The sequence below is a fragment of the Aquarana catesbeiana genome, linkage group LG10 (assembly GCF_042186555.1).
Source record: "Aquarana catesbeiana isolate 2022-GZ linkage group LG10, ASM4218655v1, whole genome shotgun sequence".
In the NCBI taxonomy this organism is placed as follows: Eukaryota; Metazoa; Chordata; class Amphibia; order Anura; family Ranidae; genus Aquarana; species Aquarana catesbeiana.
In genome coordinates this window covers 132,508,539-132,530,253 of record NC_133333.1, presented here as the reverse complement: position 1 = coordinate 132,530,253, position 21,715 = coordinate 132,508,539, and the positions used below count along the sequence as shown (strand labels likewise).

General features: G+C 43.8%; 1 protein-coding gene across 2 annotated transcripts in view; it reads right to left on the bottom strand.

The window, feature by feature from the left end:
• LOC141110901 (C-Jun-amino-terminal kinase-interacting protein 3-like) overlaps positions 1 to 21,715 on the bottom strand; it is a 218,447-nt gene that overhangs the window by 54,284 nt on the left and 142,448 nt on the right. For both annotated transcript variants that reach the window (XM_073602675.1, XM_073602676.1), the window contains 4 exons: positions 10,494 to 10,550; positions 9,969 to 10,113; positions 3,801 to 3,900; positions 512 to 592 (listed from right to left, as the gene is read on the bottom strand). In XM_073602675.1, the coding sequence (XP_073458776.1) occupies positions 512 to 592; positions 3,801 to 3,900; positions 9,969 to 10,113; positions 10,494 to 10,550 (383 nt within the window). The remainder of the gene's footprint in view (positions 1 to 511; positions 593 to 3,800; positions 3,901 to 9,968; positions 10,114 to 10,493; positions 10,551 to 21,715) is intronic.

The following is a 21,715-nucleotide window of genomic DNA, read 5'->3' as shown; positions in this document are numbered from 1 at the left end:
CCTAGAGAGAAGTGGCTTCTTTGCTGCCCTTCTTGACACCAGGCCATCCTCCAAAAGTCTTCTCCTCACTGTGCAAGCAGATGCACTCACACCTACCTGCTGCCATTCCTGAGCAACCTCTGCACTGGTGGTGCCCCGATCCCGCAGTTGAAACAACTGTAGGAGACGATCCTGATGCTTGCTGGACTTTCTTGGGCGCCCTGAAGCCTTCTTCACAAATGCAGTGGAAATTTTTATGGGATTAAGTTCATTTTCATGGCAAAGAGGGACTTTGCTATTAATTGAAATGCATCTGATCACACTGATCATAACATTCTGGAGTATATGCAAATTGCCATCATAAACACAGAGGCAGCAGAATTTGTGAAAAATAATATTTGTGTCATTCTCAAAACTTTATGAATGTTGTCATGATTTTGTGATGTTAGTGTGGCGATCTCCCCTGTTGTGCCTTTGTATTCTGACAGGGGGACTTGGATTAGGACTGGTATCATGGTGAATTACAACTTACACAATACTGTGTATGGCATCTTTAAGTTGAACTTTTTGTAGGCAGGTCCTCCAATCAGATACAGCAGAATGAATAAATAAACTAAATGAAATACAATAGGTTACTGTTACAAGAAACAAAAACAGGAACATTAAATTGCACACATACCATTTCAAATCATCATCACTAAAAATACATTATTTAAAAAAAAAAATATATATATGTTGAAATGTCATGATAAACTTTAGGCAAAAACAACTAAAACACAAATTAAATACCGTATTTATCGGCATATAACACGCACTTTTTTCCCCTTAAAATCAGGGGGAAACCGTGGGTGCGTGTTATACGCCGATCCCCGCTAATTTGGATCGATTGGGGCAATCGCCGCGATCGCCACCGTCATACACATAGCGTGTAGATTTAAAAATGCCGCCGTGGAGTTCGCAGGGACTCGGCGGAGCGGAACGAGCGCCGCCGAGATCACAGTGACTGGGCGGAGCCGAGATACACATAGCCGAGTGTACTCGGCTCTTCTCTGCGCCGCTCAGCCACGCCGAGTCCCTGCGAACTCCGCGCGCCATATTTAAATCTGTAATGGACACTGGGGGCAAGGTTGAAATGACAAGGCTGCAATGACCACTGGGGCAAGGCTGCACTGGGGCAAAGCTGCACGGGCAAGGCTGCACTGGGGCAAAGCTGCACTGACAAGGCTGCACTGGGGCAAAGCTGCACTGACAAGGCTGCACTGGGGCAAAGCTGCACTGACAAGGCTGCAATGGACACTGGGGCAAGGCTGCACTGACACTGAAAAGGCTGCAATGACACTGACAAGGCTGCAGATGGACACTGATAACGCTGCATTGATGGGAATTTTAATGTAAGGTTTTTTTCCTTAAACTTCCCTCCTAAACTTGGGGTGCGTGTTATACGCCGGCTCGTGTTATACGCCGATAAATACGGTATATATATATGGTAGCTGTTCAACCTGAAAAATAGAGCATAACTTTAGAACAGGGGATCCTGGTCTTCAAATATATTTATAAGGCTCACACAGTATGATTTCTGTGTTGAGATAATGTTTGACTAACCTTTCATTAAGAAATAGAAATATCATTAAATTGTATGTCAGCTTAACCACTTCGCATCCAGGCCAATTCTAAAACTTCGCTCCTACATGTCAAAAATCATCATTTCTTTGCTATAAAATTACATAGAACCCCCAAACATTATATATATTTTTTTAGCAGAGACCCTAGAGAATACAATGGCGGTTATTTTGCACGGTATTTGCGCAGCAATTTTTCAAACGCGTTTTTTAAAAAAAAAAAACAGTTTCATGCTTAAAAAAAAAACAAAACAGCAAAGTTAGCCAAATTTTTTTGCATTGTGTGAAAGATGAAGTTACGCTAAGTAAATAGATACCTAACATGTCACGCTTCAAAATTGCACACACTCGTGGAATGGCGCCAAACTTTGGTACTTAAAAATCCCCATAGGCGACGCTTTAAAATTTTTTACTGGTTACATGTTTTGAGTTACAGAGGAGGTCTAGGGCCAAAATTATTGCTCTCGCTCTAAACCTCACATGTGTGGTTTGAACACAGTTTTCATATGTGGGCAGGACTTACGTATGCGTTGCTTCTGCGTGCGAGCTCACGGGGACAGGGGCGCTTTAAATTTTTTTTTTTTTTTTTATTGTTAATTTTACTTAAAATTTTTTATTTTGACACTTTTTTAAAAAAAAAAATTTTTTTGATCACTTTTATTCCTATTACAAGGAATGTAAACATCCCTTGTAATAGGAATATGACACGATCGGTCTTCTTTACAGTGAGATATGGGGTCAATAAGACCCCACATCTCACCTCTAGGCTGGGAAGCCTAAAATAAAAAAAAAACAAAAAAAAACGATCACCGCTTCCCAGCCGAAGCGGCGCCGTTTTTTTGAATGCAGAGGCCGGGCGTGACGTCATAACATCGCGCCCGGCCTCCGAACGATCATAGAGACTCCGGCGACCATCTGGTCCACCGGAAATCTCTATTATCCACATCCGGCGCCGGCGGATCCGCTCTCCGACTCACCGATCGCTGAGGTGAGTCGGTAGCAGCACCGGAGGGCGGCGGGAGGGGGGGGACGTCCCCTCTTGCCGCCTGTAAGAACGATCAAGCGGCGGAACAGCCACTATGATCATTCTTATGGTTTACGGAATCGCCGGCTGAAAATTCCGGTATCTGAATGATGTCTGTAGCCTCAGACATCATTCAGATATAACCCCCGAAAGTCGAGGCCGTCATATGACGGCCTCCGGATGTCAAGAGGTTAATTAATATACGAACTGGTAATGGTGAAAACTTGGGCAGCATTTTAAGTGGAACTTTACCCATATTAGTTTGATAACAATTATTGTTCTTTACCAAAAGAACATGCATTCCACATTAATAAATATGCTACCAAAATTAGTGTGTGCTGTAAATTGCCTCAAGCATTGTACCGATTTCTTATTGATGGAGACCGCCATTTTGTTGAAGCCCAGAGCAGTCACTTCCTGATTGAAAAAAACTCAAAGCTCAAAAACTATATTTCACTTTCTGCAATTAAAATGTGTTCATTTCCAGCCTTAGTTTTATATCTTGGCTCACCTAGAGAGGAAGGGTACAGTAGATAACAGTGCTTAGGATCACCGAGCTGTCACTGCCAAGAAAGGGGAGAATAGCAGGGATTTCCTCTCACTTCCTGATTGGCTATGGAACAGGAAGTGAAGGGAAATCTTCCCAATGGGACACATATGGCGAAAAAAAATCTGACAGGGGTTAAAACCCTCCCGCCCTCTAGCCAAAATTTAAAAAGTTTTGCATATAGTTCTACTTCAAGTCTTTTGTGTCTCCCTGGCAGCAGAGTCTGTCCTGTCACGTCTTCTGCTTTAATCTTTACTTTCCCTAATTGGAACTTCCTCGGCACAGTCTGTGTCATTCTTTTTTGCTTCCTCCCACCTCAGCAGTAAAGCCTTGTTCACACCTATGCGCCTCCAGGCAATTTAAGGGGTTTCAGATGCCGGGTGGGGTTTATGATCACGAGACCATCGTGATCGGCTGTCAGAGCTGTTGCTGTAACGAGAGCACATAGGACGTGTGCTCTCGGCACAACTCTATGTAGAATCTGGCATTATATGAAACAAATTGAGCCTCCTATTGTTTGATCTAATACACATACTGTTGTCAGTAGCATTGTTAAAAAGGTTTTTAGACAAAACAGGTGTAAAATGATTTTAATAAACTCACATCAGTTTTTGTATTAGAAGTAGCTTACCTCCCTTCTTGTGTCCCTAACCAGATGGTGGCACCTCTGACACAGTCCTGACTCTCCTCTTCACATGCTTCAGTCTCTTTTAAACATTCTAACCTATAGGCTGCACAGAAAGTGAAAGAGTCACCTATACAGCATGCATATGCACTGAATCCTAACAGAAAAACAATCATTAAGCCTAAAGCTGGGCATACATGGCTCAGTTTTTTCATTCAGCCCGCTGGCAAGCGTTTCTTCAGACCACCGTCACCATAAGCAAAGGGCATGCCTTTTCATTGTGATGACGTCTGACAAAACGCGGAAGAGCATTGCTTGGGAGACTGGCTGGCTGGGCTGAGCGAGCATTGGGATAGCCACAGCCATATATATCTATATATAGATATACACACACACACAATATACAGTAGCTCACAAAAGTGAGTACACCCCTCACATTTTTGTAAATATTTTATTATATCTTTTCATGTGATAACACTAAAGAAATGACACTTTGCTACAATGTAAAGTAGTAAGTGTAAAGCTTGTATAACAGTGTAAATTTGCTGTCCCCTCAAAATAACTCAACACACAGCCATTAATGTCTAAACTGCCGGCAACAAAAGTGAGTACACCCCTAAGTGAAAATGTCCAAATTGGGCCCAAAGTTTCAATATTTTGTGTGGCCACCATTATTTTCCAGCACTGCCTTAACTCTCTTGGGCATGGAGTTCACCAAAGTTTCACAGGTTGCCACTGGAGTCTTCTTCCACTCCTCCATGACGACATCACGGAGCTGGTGGATGTTAGAGACCTTGCGCTCCTCCACCTTCCATTTGAGGATGCCCCACAGATGCTCAATAGGGTTTAGGTCTGGAGACATGCTTGGCCAGTCCATCCCCTTCCTGATGATGGCCCACTAATTGGCTGAAACGCGTCAAGGCAATATCGCATCACTGCGACACTCTTCCACCCACGCCACCCTTCGGGAATCGAGACGGACCGCGGATAGTGGTACACAACACTTTGTGGGCTGATTCCCCAAACAAATAACCAGCTATACACGCCGGGTGCCAGGATGTTAGGCACCATTGCATGTGAGTGGAATTTGTTTAATTGTTTTTACCAATACATTTTCAAAGGCATTGCGCAATGAGGATTCTTTTTTATTATTCCCATTTACTTATATGAGGCGACTTACTGCAAGAGACGCCAGCACAAATCTCTCCAGGTGTTTCCCCACATGCTTGAATGACCACACTAGAGATAGATGGTCAATTCCTATGGGTGAGTGTACATCTATGTGGGGAACCCAGTCTGTGCACCTTGGAACACAGATTTACTATTGAGCATGTGTACTTTCAATATCACCATATATTGGGAGTGGGACTGTTCAGGATTTATATTCATTATTGTTACACCCAGCGCTGTGGATCGTTTCTTATATTTGCCTTTGCTATTTAGTAAGTTTTTACTGCAGCTGGTGGAATTAAATTTGTGTAATATATTTAATCATTATTCAGTGGCGCTTAGTATATATTATTTCTGTCACTAATTTACATTGTAGCAAAGTGTCATTTCTTCAGTGTTATCACATGGATAGATATAAATAATAGATAGAAAAGATATAATAAAATATTTATAAAAATGTGGGTGGTGTATATATATATATATATATATATATATATATATATACACATATATACATACATACACACACACACACACACACACACACACACATTATATTTATATATATATATATATATATATATATATATATATATATATATACATACATACATATATATATACACACATATACACATACACACACACACACACAGCAGAGCTGCTGATTTTAAGTGACACGATATTATCTTCTATTATGTGAGTGTATTTTATATATTTCTTACAAGTAAAGCTCTATATTACCTCTATATTTTTGAGCATTGATCTCTCCACACCACTGAGCCACTGAGGAGTGTTAGCCGATCGAGAGTGGGGGTGTTATCTGGGTGTTATTAGTGAAAGTGCACTTAGATCTCTATTATGGGGGTCATTTTTATAAGGTGAGAGAGTCCCCACAAGAGGGAGAATGATGAAGGTTGCTCTTTGCACTTCTGCTCATTGAAAATGCCAGTGTCTCGCATCATGTATCACATCGCATCGCATGCACTTATGGAGATGTACATTTTGAATATCCACTTTGATACACTTTTACACGGTGCATGGTATGCTGGAGGTTGGACTTTATTAATATTTTGACTTTTTGAGAGACTTTATCATCATAATTAATATTTGATCAAGGTGTGTGCACATTAACTGCTTTAATACCGGGCACTTTCACCCCCTATCTGCCCAGGCCAATTTTCAGCTTCAGCCCCGTTGCACTTTGAATGATAATTATGTGGTCATGCAACACTGCACACATAAAGAAATATTTATAATTTTTTTCACACAATTAATTCTTTTGGTGATATTTAATCACAACGGTGTTTTTTTAAATTTTTGCTAAATAAAAAAAGACCATCAATTTTGAACCCCCCTACATTTTCTTCTTTATGCCAAAATGTATAAATCTACATTTTTTGTTATGAAAATACCTCCAAATCAGTGATTATTATTTAGTTTGTGGGAAAGTTATTGAGTCTACAAACTACTGTGTATATGAAAATCGATCGATCCCGCTGTACTGACGGCCTATCTCATTTTTTGAGGCCCAAAAATGTGAGAACAGCACAAATATCCCCAAAATGACTACTTTTTGGAAAGTAGACAGTGGAAGATATTTAGTAAGAGGCATGGAGACTTTTTTTAAGTTGGAATTTTTTTTCACAATTTTTTGGAAAATTGAGAAATCAAAATCATTTTTTCACTGTCTTTTTCTATTTCTTTTACATACTGTCACTAGTCCAGTACAGCGTCATCAAATAACTGGCATGGCCATGATTAGGGACACTGACTGGTGACACAGTATGTAAATAAAAAAAAAATTCTATATTTTTTTAATTTTTAATATTTCTTTATTCATTTTTTAACATTTTCTTTAATTTTTTTACATACTGTGACCAGAGTAATGCAGTGTTACCATAGTAACACTGTAATACTCTGGGGAGGTGGTCAGTATTTTTTTTTTTTTTTTTTTTACACACGATTGTTGAATGAGTAAATATCAATATGTTATAAACAACCATTTTTACTGAAAAAATTGATTCATTTAGTGTGTATTGTTGTAATTAGGGGTGATTGGCGACAGCTGATCACATGGTACAAGTGGGCTGTGATTGGCCTCATCTGTACCATGTGATTACTGTGACCAATCACAGTAGTCAACACAATAGTACACAATGAATGGCATAAATCAAAGCCATTCTTTGTGCACAGTTGTCATGTGATCTGCTGATTGGTCACAACAATCACATGGTACCGGAAGCAGGCCGGGACACTGATGTGTCATCCCCTGTGTCTTGTAGACACAGGAGGTGACAGATCTTGCCGAAGCGCGGCCCATGAGGCGCGATCCTGAGAGGATGTCATATGATGTCATATAATAGGGCTTCAGCCCGGTCGCCATTTTACAACAGGCTGGATAGGAAGGGGTTAATCACGTGTTACACAGTATATTTCTATTTTGTATTTTTTTTTTTAATTCTTTATTTAAACTTTATTTAAATTTTTTAGTGCGGCAACCATTTACGTACTGATAGGAAAACAAAAAGGTACTCCTGCTCTGCCACCTACCCGAAAAAATATAAATAAATGGGCTAACTGCTAACACTGTCAATGTGTTCCCACATGTATCATAAACAAAATAACAAGCTAGTGTAGCACTGCTCTATATTACACAAGCAAGTTAGTTGCAAAAAAGTGGTGTTAACACAACCCCAGTGTTACTACATGTGTAGCTAGAAAATGTAACTATGTGAAAAAAACACCTAACCACGTGATCCTAATGCTTCCAGAAAATAATTATGCAACAAAAAATTTTATAAAAAACAATTGCTGCATACAATATATGGCTGTTACTACCACAACTCCAGTGCTGTAAAAAAGTGTTGCAGCCTAATGAATTGGTAACAACACACTTTGTGCAGAAAACAAAAAAAAGATATAAGTTAACACCAAAACACCAGAGTTACAACTAATAAGTAGTACCCTAAACTCAGTGCTGTAAACGTGTGTTGCAAGCTATAGAATTACTACCTAAAACCGTGTGTGTAAACAAACAATAACTATTTTCAAGTAATTGATGTCAAAACACCAGTGCTGCAAATGAACTTATTTTAGTGCATATAAATTGGTATTTATAGGAAAACACACCAACATTAAAAGGGGCATACGTAGTCTGACGTTTAGTTCAAAGCGGAACCTCACCCAAAAGGGGAAATTCCACTTGTTTGCCTCCTCCCCCTTCCTCTTGAGCATTTGGAAATTTTTTGGGGAGGGGTTTGACAGGTACCCACTCCCACTTTGCCGGACTGCCACAGCGTTCTGAGCGGAAGTTCACCCCGGCAAGGTTTCAAAGCCGGTTTGCCTTAGTTAAGATGCCGGCGCTAGGGACCTGAAGTCAAGTGAAGAACGGGCTTGGGTGTGGATAATGCAGGATCCCTGAACAAGTAAGTATCCTTATATTAAAAAAGTCAGCAGCTACAGTATTCATAGCTACTGACTTTTAATTTTTGGGGGGAGAATGAAGCTCCTCTTTAATGTACTTTGTGTATTTTTACCAGATCTGTGCTTTAATCCAGTGAGAAACTTTGCCTCTGTGTAGGAGCTTCCTGTAATAAACGTCAATCACTCTCTCTTTTTGCAGGGTGACAGGTCTTGTAACTACCACCTTCTGTAGTTTTCTGCAGGTAGTATGTAGTGTGAGGACCTGCTGGGACCCTCCCACAGCTTTGCTCTCTGCGCAGACTATATGCAGTAAAGCCATTGCTACTTTTATATTGTAATATCTAGGTTTGCAAATGCATTTGGTGCATGAAAAGTGAATTTATACACTCTGTGGCTCTTCGGGAATACTGTATATTTAAATGTGGGTTTTTTGGGGGTTTTTTTGCACTATAAACAAAAATATTTGAAAAAAAAAAAAACAATATTTTTAACTTTTTGCTATAAAACACATCCCATAAAAAATTTTAAAATATAATTTATTCATCAATTTAGGCCAATATGTATTCTGCTACAATCTCAATAAGCGTATATTGATTGGTTTGCGCAAAAGTTATAACGTATACAAACTGTGGGATATTTTTATGGAATTTTTATTTATTTGTTTTTTTTACTAGAAATGGCGGTGATCGGAGACTTATAGCGGGACTGCGACATTGCGGGGGCCAAAATCAGACACTATGTGACACTTTTTTGGGGACCAGTGACACCAATACAGCGATCAGTGCTAAAAAATATGCACATCACTGTACTAATAACACTGGCAGGGAAGGGGTTAACATCAGGGGCAATCAAAGGGTTAAATATGTTCCCTGGGAGTGCTTCCCAACTGTGTGGGGATGATTTAACTGTGGGAAGGCAGAAATCCGTGTTCCTGCTTCGGTCTTCCTTTGTCACAGAACGGCGCTCTGCTTTGTTTACATAGGCAGACTGCCATTCTGTCTCTGTCAGGAACGATCGGTGGGTCTAGGCAGACATTGTCCAATCATAGCGGGTACAGGTCGCCGGTATTGCATAAGGTAAAAACATTTTATATTTCTCTGTTCTCCCCCTTCCCTGTGTGAAGGAGAAGAGAGAACAGAAGAGATCCAGTGCTGTGCATGGCTGCATCTCTTCTCCCCTCTCTTACTCTTTACACAGGGACTCGGGCAGAAGCCTATGGCTCCTGCTGATATCAATTAAATGCAGTGATGAGGAAAAGGGGGGGCAGGGCTGATCCCCGCAGTAGGGGCAAGACCTCTGGAGTGCAGCTCCATAGAAACACAGTTCAGGAGCGAGCAGAGACAGTTTGTCCCCCATAGCAAACGGCTTGCTATGGGGACACATAAAGAAGGAAGAGCCAAAATCGCCGGCAGGGGACCCGACAACAGGAGGATCGGAGCTGCTCTGTGCAATGTCATTGCACAGAGCAGTTGAGTATAAGATGTTTGTTATTTTAATGAAAAAAAAATCTTTAGTAACACTAAGTAGAAAGGAGATAAAAAACTCTAGTCTGCATAAAAAAATAATAATCCTGAATACCTGGCACGCTGGTTACACAAAGGACATGGGTATTGGGAATCACAAACTGATCCATAACATGGTTCGAGGAGTTGGCATCGATCACCATGACTTCACTGACAGAATGTGTACCTGAGCATATCCACACTAAGCTGGGGTGTGCAGTCTGCAAATGATAATAACAAAAAGGTTAAAATAAGGTAAAATAAAAATATTGTGCACTTAGAAAACTAGTACAAAAAGATTCTCCAGCCAGAGAAGAGGCTGTGACATGAGAAAAAAGGGTAACAAAAAAAGCTGCTCCTCCATAGATACAGTACAGGGAGACATCTGTGTCACGCTAGGACAGGAAATGTATTTACTGACAGGATCACCAGGTGTAAATAAAGAACAAAAAGCTTGTAAAGAAAGAAAACTAATGTAGCCACAACATAGGAGGACTGATAAGCTACAATATATTACATTTTGGGTTTAAATATGCTTTAAGCAGCATGTTCACTGTAAAAATACAATTCACACAGATTTCTATTGATATCAAACCATTACATCTTTGTTTTCTTTGCTTGCTGGGTTGATTGCAGATGCTCCTGTGGCACACCAGAGCTGTAATACAAGTAAAAAAATATATTTAAATGTTATAGTACATATGATCTGATATAAACAATTTTCTATATGTTAAAAGGAATTTTTATCTATTAGTTCTTCAAAGAAGAAGCAGAAACTTTATAAGCACTTCACACAAAATAAAGGAAGTCCTGGTTTCATTTCAGCCAGTTTCCCTGTGGGTCCAAAGGCCAATGCTATTTTTAGCAAATTGTTGCGTATCTGGTTACCAGCAGTAAAAAAGCATGCACACTAGGAGCTGAAAACAAAAAAGACAGAAAATACTGGGTAAAAAACGCTTCGCCAGCATTCAGCAGTGTATAGCTGGTTGTTAAAGAGGAGTTCAGCCCAGGGGGTTGGGTAAAAAAAAAAAAAAAAATTAAAAGTCAGCAGCTACAAATACTGCAGCTGCTGACTTTTAATTGGACACTTACCTGTCCCTGGGTCCAGCGATGCGGGGGATCGAAGCCCCGCTCGTCTCCCCCTCCATTCAGCGGCGCCGGCATTGCAGCTGTGGGAGCCGGGCTGTGGCTTCACAGCCTGGCACCCACTGTGCATGCGCGAGCGGCGCAGCGTGCCGTGATTGGCCGCTCAGTCACCTGGTACCTGTAATGGGTCCCAGATGATTGACAGCGGCGAGGGAGCAGAGCGGAGCCCTTCCTGTGCCTAGGGGGAAGTGATGTCACCAGCCCAGGCACTGGAAGGGGCAGACTACGAGGGACCCCCTAGCAACAGGCATTTAGAGGTAAGTTTAAAAAAAAAAATATCCAAATGTTTTTTTGGGGTTTGTTTTAGGATTTTTAATGTATTTTTGTAGCTGGCAGCTAAATGTTAACAAAAGAGGGGCGTGGCTTGGCACATGGAGAGATAGGATGCATCTTCTCTGAGCTCCTGTTCCGGTCACAGCAAACACCGCCATACCGATGGCACACTCGGCACCCACCTCACCCCATGAGCAGGCGTGGCGGCAGCACATCTCCCCGATCCACCGGAGCACAAAAAACGGGTGAAATTGGCCGATATCTCCAGAAAATTGGCCCGGATGGCAAGACCACCCCAGCTTCCAAGATGGCGGCGACACGTGCAGCCACAGCATAGGCTGACTCATAGGTACACCACAGACAGACACCGCATTCCCCATAGGGGTCAGAGCAAGGTTCCCACTGCTCTGGAAGCCCATTGCCCACATCTCAAAGCTCCAGGGATGGCTGGGCTATGGAGGCATACATAAAAGCACTGCCCACTAAAAACTACATAGAATCCTATATCAGCAGACTGGAGAGACCATATAAACAGGAGCAAACTGACCTACGCAGGGATATTGGTCACTGCATTGAGGACATTGAACACACAGTGGAAGATTCAGTAACAAAACTCACTGAACATGAAGAGATTCTCCACGAACACACCATACAAATCCAACAATTGTTCTATGGGCTGGATGACCAAGAGAACAGAACAGAAGCAGACACAATAATATAAGGATCCGTAGTCTGCGAGAAACGGAGAACCAAAGGACTTAGCAATTGTAGTTACAGCCATATTCAACCAAATCCTTGCTAAACCTAAGGATTCACAATCAAAATCGATCAAGTCCACAGATAATTGGGGCCCCGCAATCCAAACCCTGCCTACCCAAGGGATGTTATTTGCAGGATTCATTTCTTCAATATTAAGGCTTATATCATGCAGGCAGCATGCACACAGGACTCTATTCTCTTCAATGAAACCCCAGTCATGCTGCTAACTGACCTGTCCAAGCAGACCCTGCTAATGAGGAAGGCCCTTAGACCCATCACAGACGCATTGCAAGCTAAAAAAATCAAATACAGATGGGGATTTCCCTTCCAGCTCACGGCTTCTTACAATGGCAATGCAGCAACTTTCCGCACACTTGGAGACATGACTAATTTTTTGGGAACTTTTGAACTGCCTCAAATCCACATCACAAACTGGCCACTACAAGCAGCGACCCCTGGCCTGCTTCTCTCCAATGGATGGACAACCTTCACAAAGAAGAAATGTTCCCGCTCCACCGCATCAAAAATCTCCAGCAGCATGAACTCCTCTACTCTCCCACGGACTCCTCCTGACTCCAGGAACCATGGCTATGATTAGCAACCCACAACTGGTTGCCTGACCCAAGCTGGACAGGGTCCCCCTGGGAAGTGCCGAGTGTGCTGCCGAGACAACCGTTATGTCTTATCAGCACTGTTTCTAGTTTAAAACTGTTCGCATTTCAAAAATAGGATTTTTAAGACAGCTTACCTGTAAAATCCTTTTCTTTCGATGGACATCACGGGATACAGAGCCACAGTAATTACTGATGGGTTATATAGGGTATCACTGGTGATTGGACACTGGCACACCCTATCAGAAAGTTCAACCCCCTATATAATCCCTCCCCTTGCAGGGATACCTCAGTTTTGTAGCCAAGCAATATAGTGTATAAGAAGAGGGGCGGGACCTCTGTGTCCCGTGATGTCCATTGAAAGAAAAGGATTTTACAGGTAAGCTGTCTTAAAAAATCCTATTTTCTTTCTTGAACATCACGGGACACAGAGCCACAGTAATTACTGATGGGATGTCCCAGAGCAATGCTGGGGTAGGGTAGAGTGTAATCAGACCTGAGGACCCTGTACCACTGCCTGCAGCACACTATGCCCAAAGGCGATATCCTCATGCCTTCTCACATCCACCTGATAGAATCTGATGAATGTATGGACTGAAGACCAGGTTGCGGCCTTACAGATTTGAGCCAAAGAGGCCTGGTGATGCACTGCCCAAGAAGCACCAATAGCCCTTGTGGAATGTGCCCTGATCTGAAACGGAGGAATCTTCTGTTTCACATCGTAAGCCTGAATAATCAACTAACGAATCCATTTAGAAATGGTAGCTTTTGACGCTGCCTGTCCTCTATTGGGACCCTCTGGCAGCACAAACAAAACATCCGTTTTGCGAATCTGAGCAGTTGCCTCAAGATAGGCCCTGACTGCTCTTACTACATCCAACGAATGTAGAGATCTCTCTTCCGGAGAACAGGGATCTGGAAAAAAGGAAGGCAGAACAATGTCTTGGTTTAAATGAAAATCAGAAACCACCTTCGGTAAAAAACTAGGATGAGGGCGCAGTACCACTTTATCCTTGTGTATAATCAAATAAGGCTCCTTACAGGAAAGGGATGCTAATTCTGAAACTGTTCTAACAAAAGAGATGGCCACCAGAAAAATTAACTTCCTTGTCAACAAGACCAAAGGAATCTGGCTTATTGGTTCAAAAGGCTGTTTCTGTAACACAGCCAGGACCAAGTTCAAGTCCCAGGGGCTTAGGGGCGCTTTAACCGGAGGATTAAGACGCATCACCCCCTGCATAAAGTTTCGGACCAAAGAATGCGAAGCAAGTGGCTGCTGAAATACTGATAAAGCCGAGACCTGGCCCTTTATGGTACTCAATCTAAGGATCTCTAATCCTAATTGTAGAAAATCAAGAATTCTACCTATGACATATTTTCTGGGATGCCAACCCCTGCATTCACACCAGGAAACATAAGCTTTCCAGACTCTATGATAAATCATTCTGGAAGCTGGCTTCCTTGCATTGATCAAGGTAGATATGACAGGACCTGAAAGCCCACGACTCCTCAGAACGTGGGTCTCAATAGCCAAACGTCAGGATGGAACACTAGACCTTGAGATAACAGGTCTAGGCGTACCGGTAGGGTCCACGGGGAACCCACCGTCATCCTTACTATTTCTGCATACCAAGTCCTTCTGGGCCAAGCGGGGGCCACCAGAAGTAGCGACTTCTTTTCCTGCCTGATCCTGCGAAGGAGTCGTGGCAGTAGCAGAATAGGCGGGAATGCATAAATCAGTGAGAACCGATGCCACGGAATCACCAACGCATCCGTCCTGCATGCAAGAGGATCCCTCGTCCTTGCCACAAATCTGTCTTTTATCTTTTTGTTGAATAGGGATGCAAAGAGATCTACATCTGGGACCCCCCATCTTTGGCATATATTCCAAAAGACGTCAGGATGTAGAGACCATTCCCCTGGAAGTAGCTGCTGGTGACTTAGATAGTCCGCCTGCCAGTTCTCTATCCCTGGAATGAAAACTGCCGATATGCATGGCACATACATCTCTGCCCAGACTAAGATCTGGTTCACCTCCTTTTGAGCAGCTCGGCTCCGGGTGCCTCCCTGATGATTGACATAAGCCACTGCTGTGGCATTGTCGGACTGGACCCTGACCGGACAACCCTGTAGCCTGATAGTCCAGGCTTTTAGGGCCAGGTATACCGCCCGGATCTCCAGAATGTTAATGGGTAAGGTCCTCTTGGTCTTGGACCATAGCCCCTGAATCGCAGACTGTTCCAGAACTGCTTCCCAACCTGACAGACTGGCATCTGTTGTTACCACCGTCCAGGTTACCGGTAGAAAGGATTTCCCCCTCTGCAGGTTTTCGGGTATGAGCCACCAATTGAGGCTCTGACGCACCGCATGCAACAGGTGCATCGGAAAGTCTAATGCCTGAACCTTCTTGTTCCAGGTCGACAGAATACTGTGTTGCAGCATTCTTGAATGGAACTGAGCATAGGGAACTGCTTCGAATGAAGACACCATCTTTCCTAGCAGCCTCATACAAAGGCGGACAGAAGGACCCTTCTTGGTCCTGACTGCCAGAATCAGCTGTCTTAGAGCAGTGATCTTTGCCTGCGGTAGAAATATTTTCTCCTGGCTTGTATCTATGATCAGACCTAAATACTCTAGTCTTCTTACTGGTTTTAGGAAAGATTTTTCTAGGTTGAGGATCCAACCCATGTGTTCCAGATACCTGACTGTGGTCCTCAAATTTCCGTTCAAGGAAGCTACCGACCAGTCTATTAGTAGCAGGTCGTCCAGGTATGCTATGACAGCTATACCCTGGGCCCTTAACCTGGCCAGAGGAGGAGCCAAGACCTTTGTGAACACCCGAGGTGCGGTGGCTATCCCAAAAGACAGAGCCACAAACTGGAAATGGCGTCCTCCTATCTCGAAGCGCAGAAACTTCTGATGAGCAGGAAAAATGGGCACATGCAGATATGCATCTCTGATGTCTATCGATGCTAGAAATTCTCCTCCCTGCAGGGTGGAGACTACTGTCCGAATTGATTGCGGAAGGACTGAATCCTTAGGAATCGGTTGAGATCCCTTAAATCCAGAATGGGTCTGACATCCCCATTTGGCTTTTGGGCTGTAAACAGGTTGGAATAGAAACCCAATCCCTGGTCCTTTGCAGGAACCATCATAATGACCTCCTGCGACAAAAGTCGCTCTAACGCTAGAAGGAGCGACTGCTTCTTCTCTGGGTCTCTGGGGACACTTGATCTGAGGAACCGAGGAGAGGGAAATTCCTGAAACTCCAGCTTGTACCCTAAGGTTACAGTGGCGATTACCCATCTGTCCTGGAAGTCCTCCTGTCAGAGTTCTGAAAACTGTCGCAGTCTTCCCCCCACTCGAGCGAGCGGGGGCGCCCCTTCATGAAGAGGTCTTAGTGCTTTGCCTAATAGGCTTCTTCCCCCAGGACTTCTTTTGTTCCTGGGGTTGACTCTTGCTTCTGAACCCAGACGGAGGAGGCCATCGAGACTGCCTGGAGGCTGAAGCCCCTGGCGCTGGGGAAAGAGTCCGTTTGAAAGAGGGACGCTTACTCTTCTTCTTGACAGATAAGAGAGTACTTTTCCCACCAGAGATTTTCTTGATATAGTCATCCAAGTCATCTCCAAACAACCTTGCACCACGAAATGGAAACCCAGCCAGCAGCTTCTTACATGGTGCTTCGGCTGACCAATTTTTCAACCATAGGATTCTACGTATATGCACCAACCCCAGTGAAAGACGAGAGGTTTGCACAAAAAAGAATCTCTGATGGCGTCCACAACATAACATAAGGCCGCAGGAAGGTTAGCCAACCCCTGGGCCTGCTGTTCAGGTAAAACCTTGATGACCTGTTTAACATGGTCTCTTAGATATTGACAGACTCCAATCGCTGCTACTGCAGGTTGAGCCACTGAAGCTGCTAAGGAGAAAACATCCTTCAATAGGGATTCCATCTTTTTATCTACCAGATCCCTGAGCATCTGAGCATTGTCTACAGGACAAGTCAGACTATTATTTACGGAGGAAATGGTGGCATCAATGGCCGGTATTCCCCACATCTTAACAAACTTTTCTTCCATCGGATAAAGTGTTGAAAACTTTCTCGGCGGAAAAAAACGTTTGTCTGGGTGATCCCACTCAGAATAAATGAGCTTTTCAAGTAAATTATGAACAGGAAAAGCATGTGCTGTATGAGGAGGCTTCAGTGACCCCAAAGAAGAAGAGGGTTCTTTAACTGATTCAGATACGGGCAACTTAAATGTGGAGCGGACCAATCCAGTAAGGATCTGCACTAAGACTTTCTCCTCTTGGGAAGTCGCAGAGGGTCCCTCTCCACCTGATTCCTCTGAAGAGGAATCATCCGTTCCATCCTGATCCTCTGAAAGAGATTTGTCTCCCTTATCCCAGGACTCCTCTTCCTGAGGGTCTTGGGAAACCGAGGAAGGCCTAGTGCGTTTTCCTCCACTGAGTGAAGATGTAATCACGGCCATTAATCTTTCCTCTAAGCCATTAATGGCTGAGGAAAAAACCTCCTGTGTAATGTATACAGGGGCTGAAGTGCTGGGGACAGGTATAGCCCCTGACCCCAATGGCTCTCCCTGGCTAGCCGTCCCTGGCCCCCCAGGGGGGGAGGATGATGCTGACAGGGGGCCCTCAGAACCTGACCGAGATCCCCTAGTGTCTCTGGTTCTTGGGGTGTTTGAACCTCTTTTACCCATAGTGCAAAGCAACAAGGTGGCGGTATCACAAAATGAACACTGACTGCTGAGCGATGTAGTCCAGCTAAAAGCCTTGCTACCCAATGCTCAGTCTGGTGTTACCTTAGTAAATGCTGCCTGTATCCCACCTTACATGCGACCGTCAGCTCTGTGTCCCTCCAAAAGCTGTGTGCACCTGTACAGAGTGCTTTTAAATAGCCTGCAGCTGGCCTGAGTGGGAGTCTAAGCACCTGTGCTGACGTCCCGCCCCCCCCCTCTACCGCGCCCCCCCCCCCCTCGAATTTCAAAAAAACTAGCACTTCCCGCGCTGGCCGACCCTCCGGAAATAACATGGAGGAAGGCTGGGGGAGGGGGAGGCAGGAGAGAAGCCGGTAGTGATGGGCCTGCCTGAAAAACGGCGGTGGCGGCGGTGCCCGAGCGGTATAACCGCTGTCTAGACCCCTGTGGCCTCTCCCTAGCCTGGGGGGAACATTCAAACAAGAGAAATCCCCCCATCCATCCTACCTTGAGCCGGCCGGAGACGCTGTGTAGCGATGAACACTGAGACCGACATAAGCATGACAAGGTTTGTGCTCTTGGCAGCCCCCGGTGGTCACAATAGGCATAGCATGCATTTACCTTAAAGGAGAAAACCTACTAGAATTAAAAAAATTCTGTGGAATCTCCTCTTACCTTATCCAGCCGCAGGGTTCAGTTTATACAGACCCAATCTTCACCTCTCACGGTGGACTCCGTTTGAGAAAACCGTCAGAGACTGGGGCCCCCTACGAATAGGGAGATCCTGCAGTTCTGGGCCTGTAAAGCACCCGGCTAGAAATTAGGCTAGAAAACCATTTTCTAATCTGCGGGGTCCAGCTCTCTAAAAAGAGAAGCGTTACAGGTAAAACCTCGTTTCTTCGGATACGAGGCCCGGGTACCATTCAATTCGGCCACGAAAGGACACTTTGAATGAATCCGGTCTGCATGGCTTGCCCCAGTATAGGATATAAGATATTCCCCTTTTGGAGCTCAGCGCAGGACATCTTTTACACGTCCATCACCTAAAACACTGGCGTAAAAACTGAGGTATCCCTGCAAGGGGAGGGATTATATAGGGGGTTGAACTTTCTGATAGGGTGTGCCAGTATCCAATCACCAGTGATACCCCTATATAACTCATCAGTAATTACTGTGGCTCTGTGCCCCGTGATGTTCGAGAAAGAGAGTTTTATTTTTCCCCACCTCCTATCCTTCACCCTCCCCTTTTGTCCGATATACTGTCCACAGCTCTCATGATATACAGTGGTCGACTCCCTCTCAAGGCCTGCTACTATATACTCCCTATCCCATGTTGTCCACGTTAGCTCTTCAGATTTCCTTGCTTAACTGCCGGGGCTTCAACACCCCAGAGAAACGCAGACAGCTGCTATACCAGTTCCACAGAGCCCGCACTCAGATACACTTTCTCCAGGAAATTCACTTTCAGTTGGACTGTATCCCACCCCTTCCAAATAATTATTTCACCACCTGGTATCATAGCACAAATCCCTCCACTAAGTCGAAGGGAATCTCAATAGCATTCCATAACTCCTTCACCCCAGAGGTTCTTGACTCATAGGGTGCTACTTGTTCTTGAAGTTGAAATACATGCAAACGATATTCACACTGGCAGATGTTTATCTTCCTAATCAGGATCAACTCACCTTTCTATCCTCTATGACAGCGCATCTGGAAACATTTGGGACCCTCAATCTGATATTGGGGGTGACCTGAACATCCCGTTGGTTCCGAGACTGGACTCCTCCAACGGTAAGTCCCACATCTCACCATCTACCTTGACTAAAATATGCTCCATCTTCACCAACCTGTCCTTGGTGGATACCTAGAGAATACTCAATCCTACTGGTAGGGACTACACATTTTTCTCCTCGGCACATGGGTCATATAGCAGAATAGACTACATCCTGTTATCACAATCACTGCTAGACTTTGACCCCTCATGTCATATTGGGGTCAAGCTCTGGTCAGACCATGCCCCGGTACACCTCTCACTAGGCAGACTCCCTAGACCCACACACAGACGCACCTAGCGACTGAACGATAACTTATTATCAGACCTAGCCTGCACGACAGTGATCTCTGATGCGATCAAAGACTTCACACACACACCCATGCTACTGACGAGACCTCTGACATGAACAAATGGGAAACGTTGAAATGCATACTGAGGGGAATATTTATCCAGCATGGCTCTCGGCTAAAAAAAAGCCTGCATAGCTGACATCAAGCGTCTATTTGCCCTCATTGCTTCCCTTGGGACAACACACAAACGCACGCAACTTGGATACGCTGAATGCTTAGGATATTGATTGCAACTTTTACGCACTGTTATTTGCATTTATATGACCTAACAATATGTACCATTTGTGTGGTGGTATTTGTTTACCACTACCCCTTCACCCCCTTTTTTTCTTTATTCTGTACCCTCTACTGCTTTACTTGAAAAATGGTTAATAAAAATATATTCAACCTTAAATGTTAACAAAAGAATTGCTGGAAATTAAAACGTGAGAAAAAAAACAGCATGGAGGTCCTCCCCAAGTCCTTCGTGTCTGGTATGGATTTTAAGGTAAACCCCACGCCAAAATAATAAAAATAAATAAACAACGTGGGACCCCCCTCCCAAATCCATACCTGACCCTTAGGTCTAGTATGGATTGTGAGGGGAACCCCACACCCCATCAAAGCACCTTGTCCCACACGGGCCTTTTCCCCACAACCCTGGGCAGTGGTTGTAGGGGTCTGTGGGCTTATCGGAATCTGGAAGACCCCTTTAACAAGGGGACCCCCAGATCCCATCCTCCCCCCTGCCTATGTACTCCAATTCCTTTATTAAAAAAAAACAAAACAATGTCCCCAAAAGTAAATCCAGTGTCAATCACGGTGAATGCCAACTCCAACTCAAAAAAAAAAAAAAAAAAAAAAGAACTCTGCCCCCGATGCTGGCTCCCATAAATTAAGAAGGGGGCCACCCTGTGATATCACTGGGTGACTCACACCCCTTGTAACATCACCGACCCAGCATGCCCATCACGATGACGTCTCAAGGGGGTGGGGTCACCCAGTGGCATCATCGGGTGCCCCTGCCCCTTAGTTTATTTAGTGGCCGGAGGCAGCGGAGCTTTCAGACGGTGGTAGCCAGCGTCAGGTGCAGAGATTCTTTTTTTTTCAGGTCGGCGCCGTTCATCATGATTGACGTGGGATTTACTTTAGGGGACATTGTTTCTGTTTTTTAAAAAAGGAATTGTCAAAAACTGTCTGTTTTTACTTTTGACATTTTTTTTGGTTAACCACTTCAGCCCTGGAAGGATTTGCCCCCAGTTTAGGTCGATATATATTCTACTACATATTTTTGGCAAAAAAAAAAAATATCGCAATAAGCGTATATTGATTGATTTGTGCAAAAGTTATCGCGTCTAGAAAACTATGGGATAGATTTAGGGATTGATCAATGTAAAAATTACACTGGCAGGGAAGGGGTTAACTCTAGGGGGCTTAAAGCACCCCTCCCCCCATGTTGAGGGCATGTGGCCTGGTATGGTTTAGGAAGGCGCTCACTTGTCCCCCCCTAGATAAGGGTCTGATATGGATTTTAGGGGGGTTCCAATGACATTTTTTTTTTGGCATGCGGTCCCCTCGAAATCCATACCAGACCTAATGGATTTAAGGGTCTGGTATGGCTTTGGGGAGAGGGATCCCACGCCGTTTTTAAAAATAAAATGTGGTGTGGGGTTCCCCTTAAAATCCATACCAGACCCGAAGGGCCTGGTATAGATTATAACGGGGGGCCTACGCTGGAAACTGGCTCTTAGCAGCGGTTAGCGTTTTTTTTTCTTCTGCTGCCAAATTTCTCCTGAAAATGCAGAAAAAAAAGTTTTCTTTTTCTGCTCCTAAATGCTGAAGCTTCACAAACGCTTCTAAAGGAAAACAGTGTGCATGAACAAAGAGGATAACACTATTTGCTTCTATAGGCAGAAAAATGTTTAAAAGCTGCTGCCAGGAGCGTTTTTTAACCTGGTGTGCATGGAGCCTTATAAAAGATATTAGGGGTAGAAAAAGAAATGATACATGCCTAGTTGTCCTATCCAGCATAAAAATAGCCCTCTCATCTCTAATTGAACTTACAATACCTTTACTAAAAAGTATTTTCATTCTTTTTCTTTCTACTAACGCATCAGGAAATAAACACAATGTTTTTGTCTCTTATGTACTTTTGTCTATAATATGCCGTTTTTGTCATATTATGACCACTAGGGAGTACAGATACGCACAAG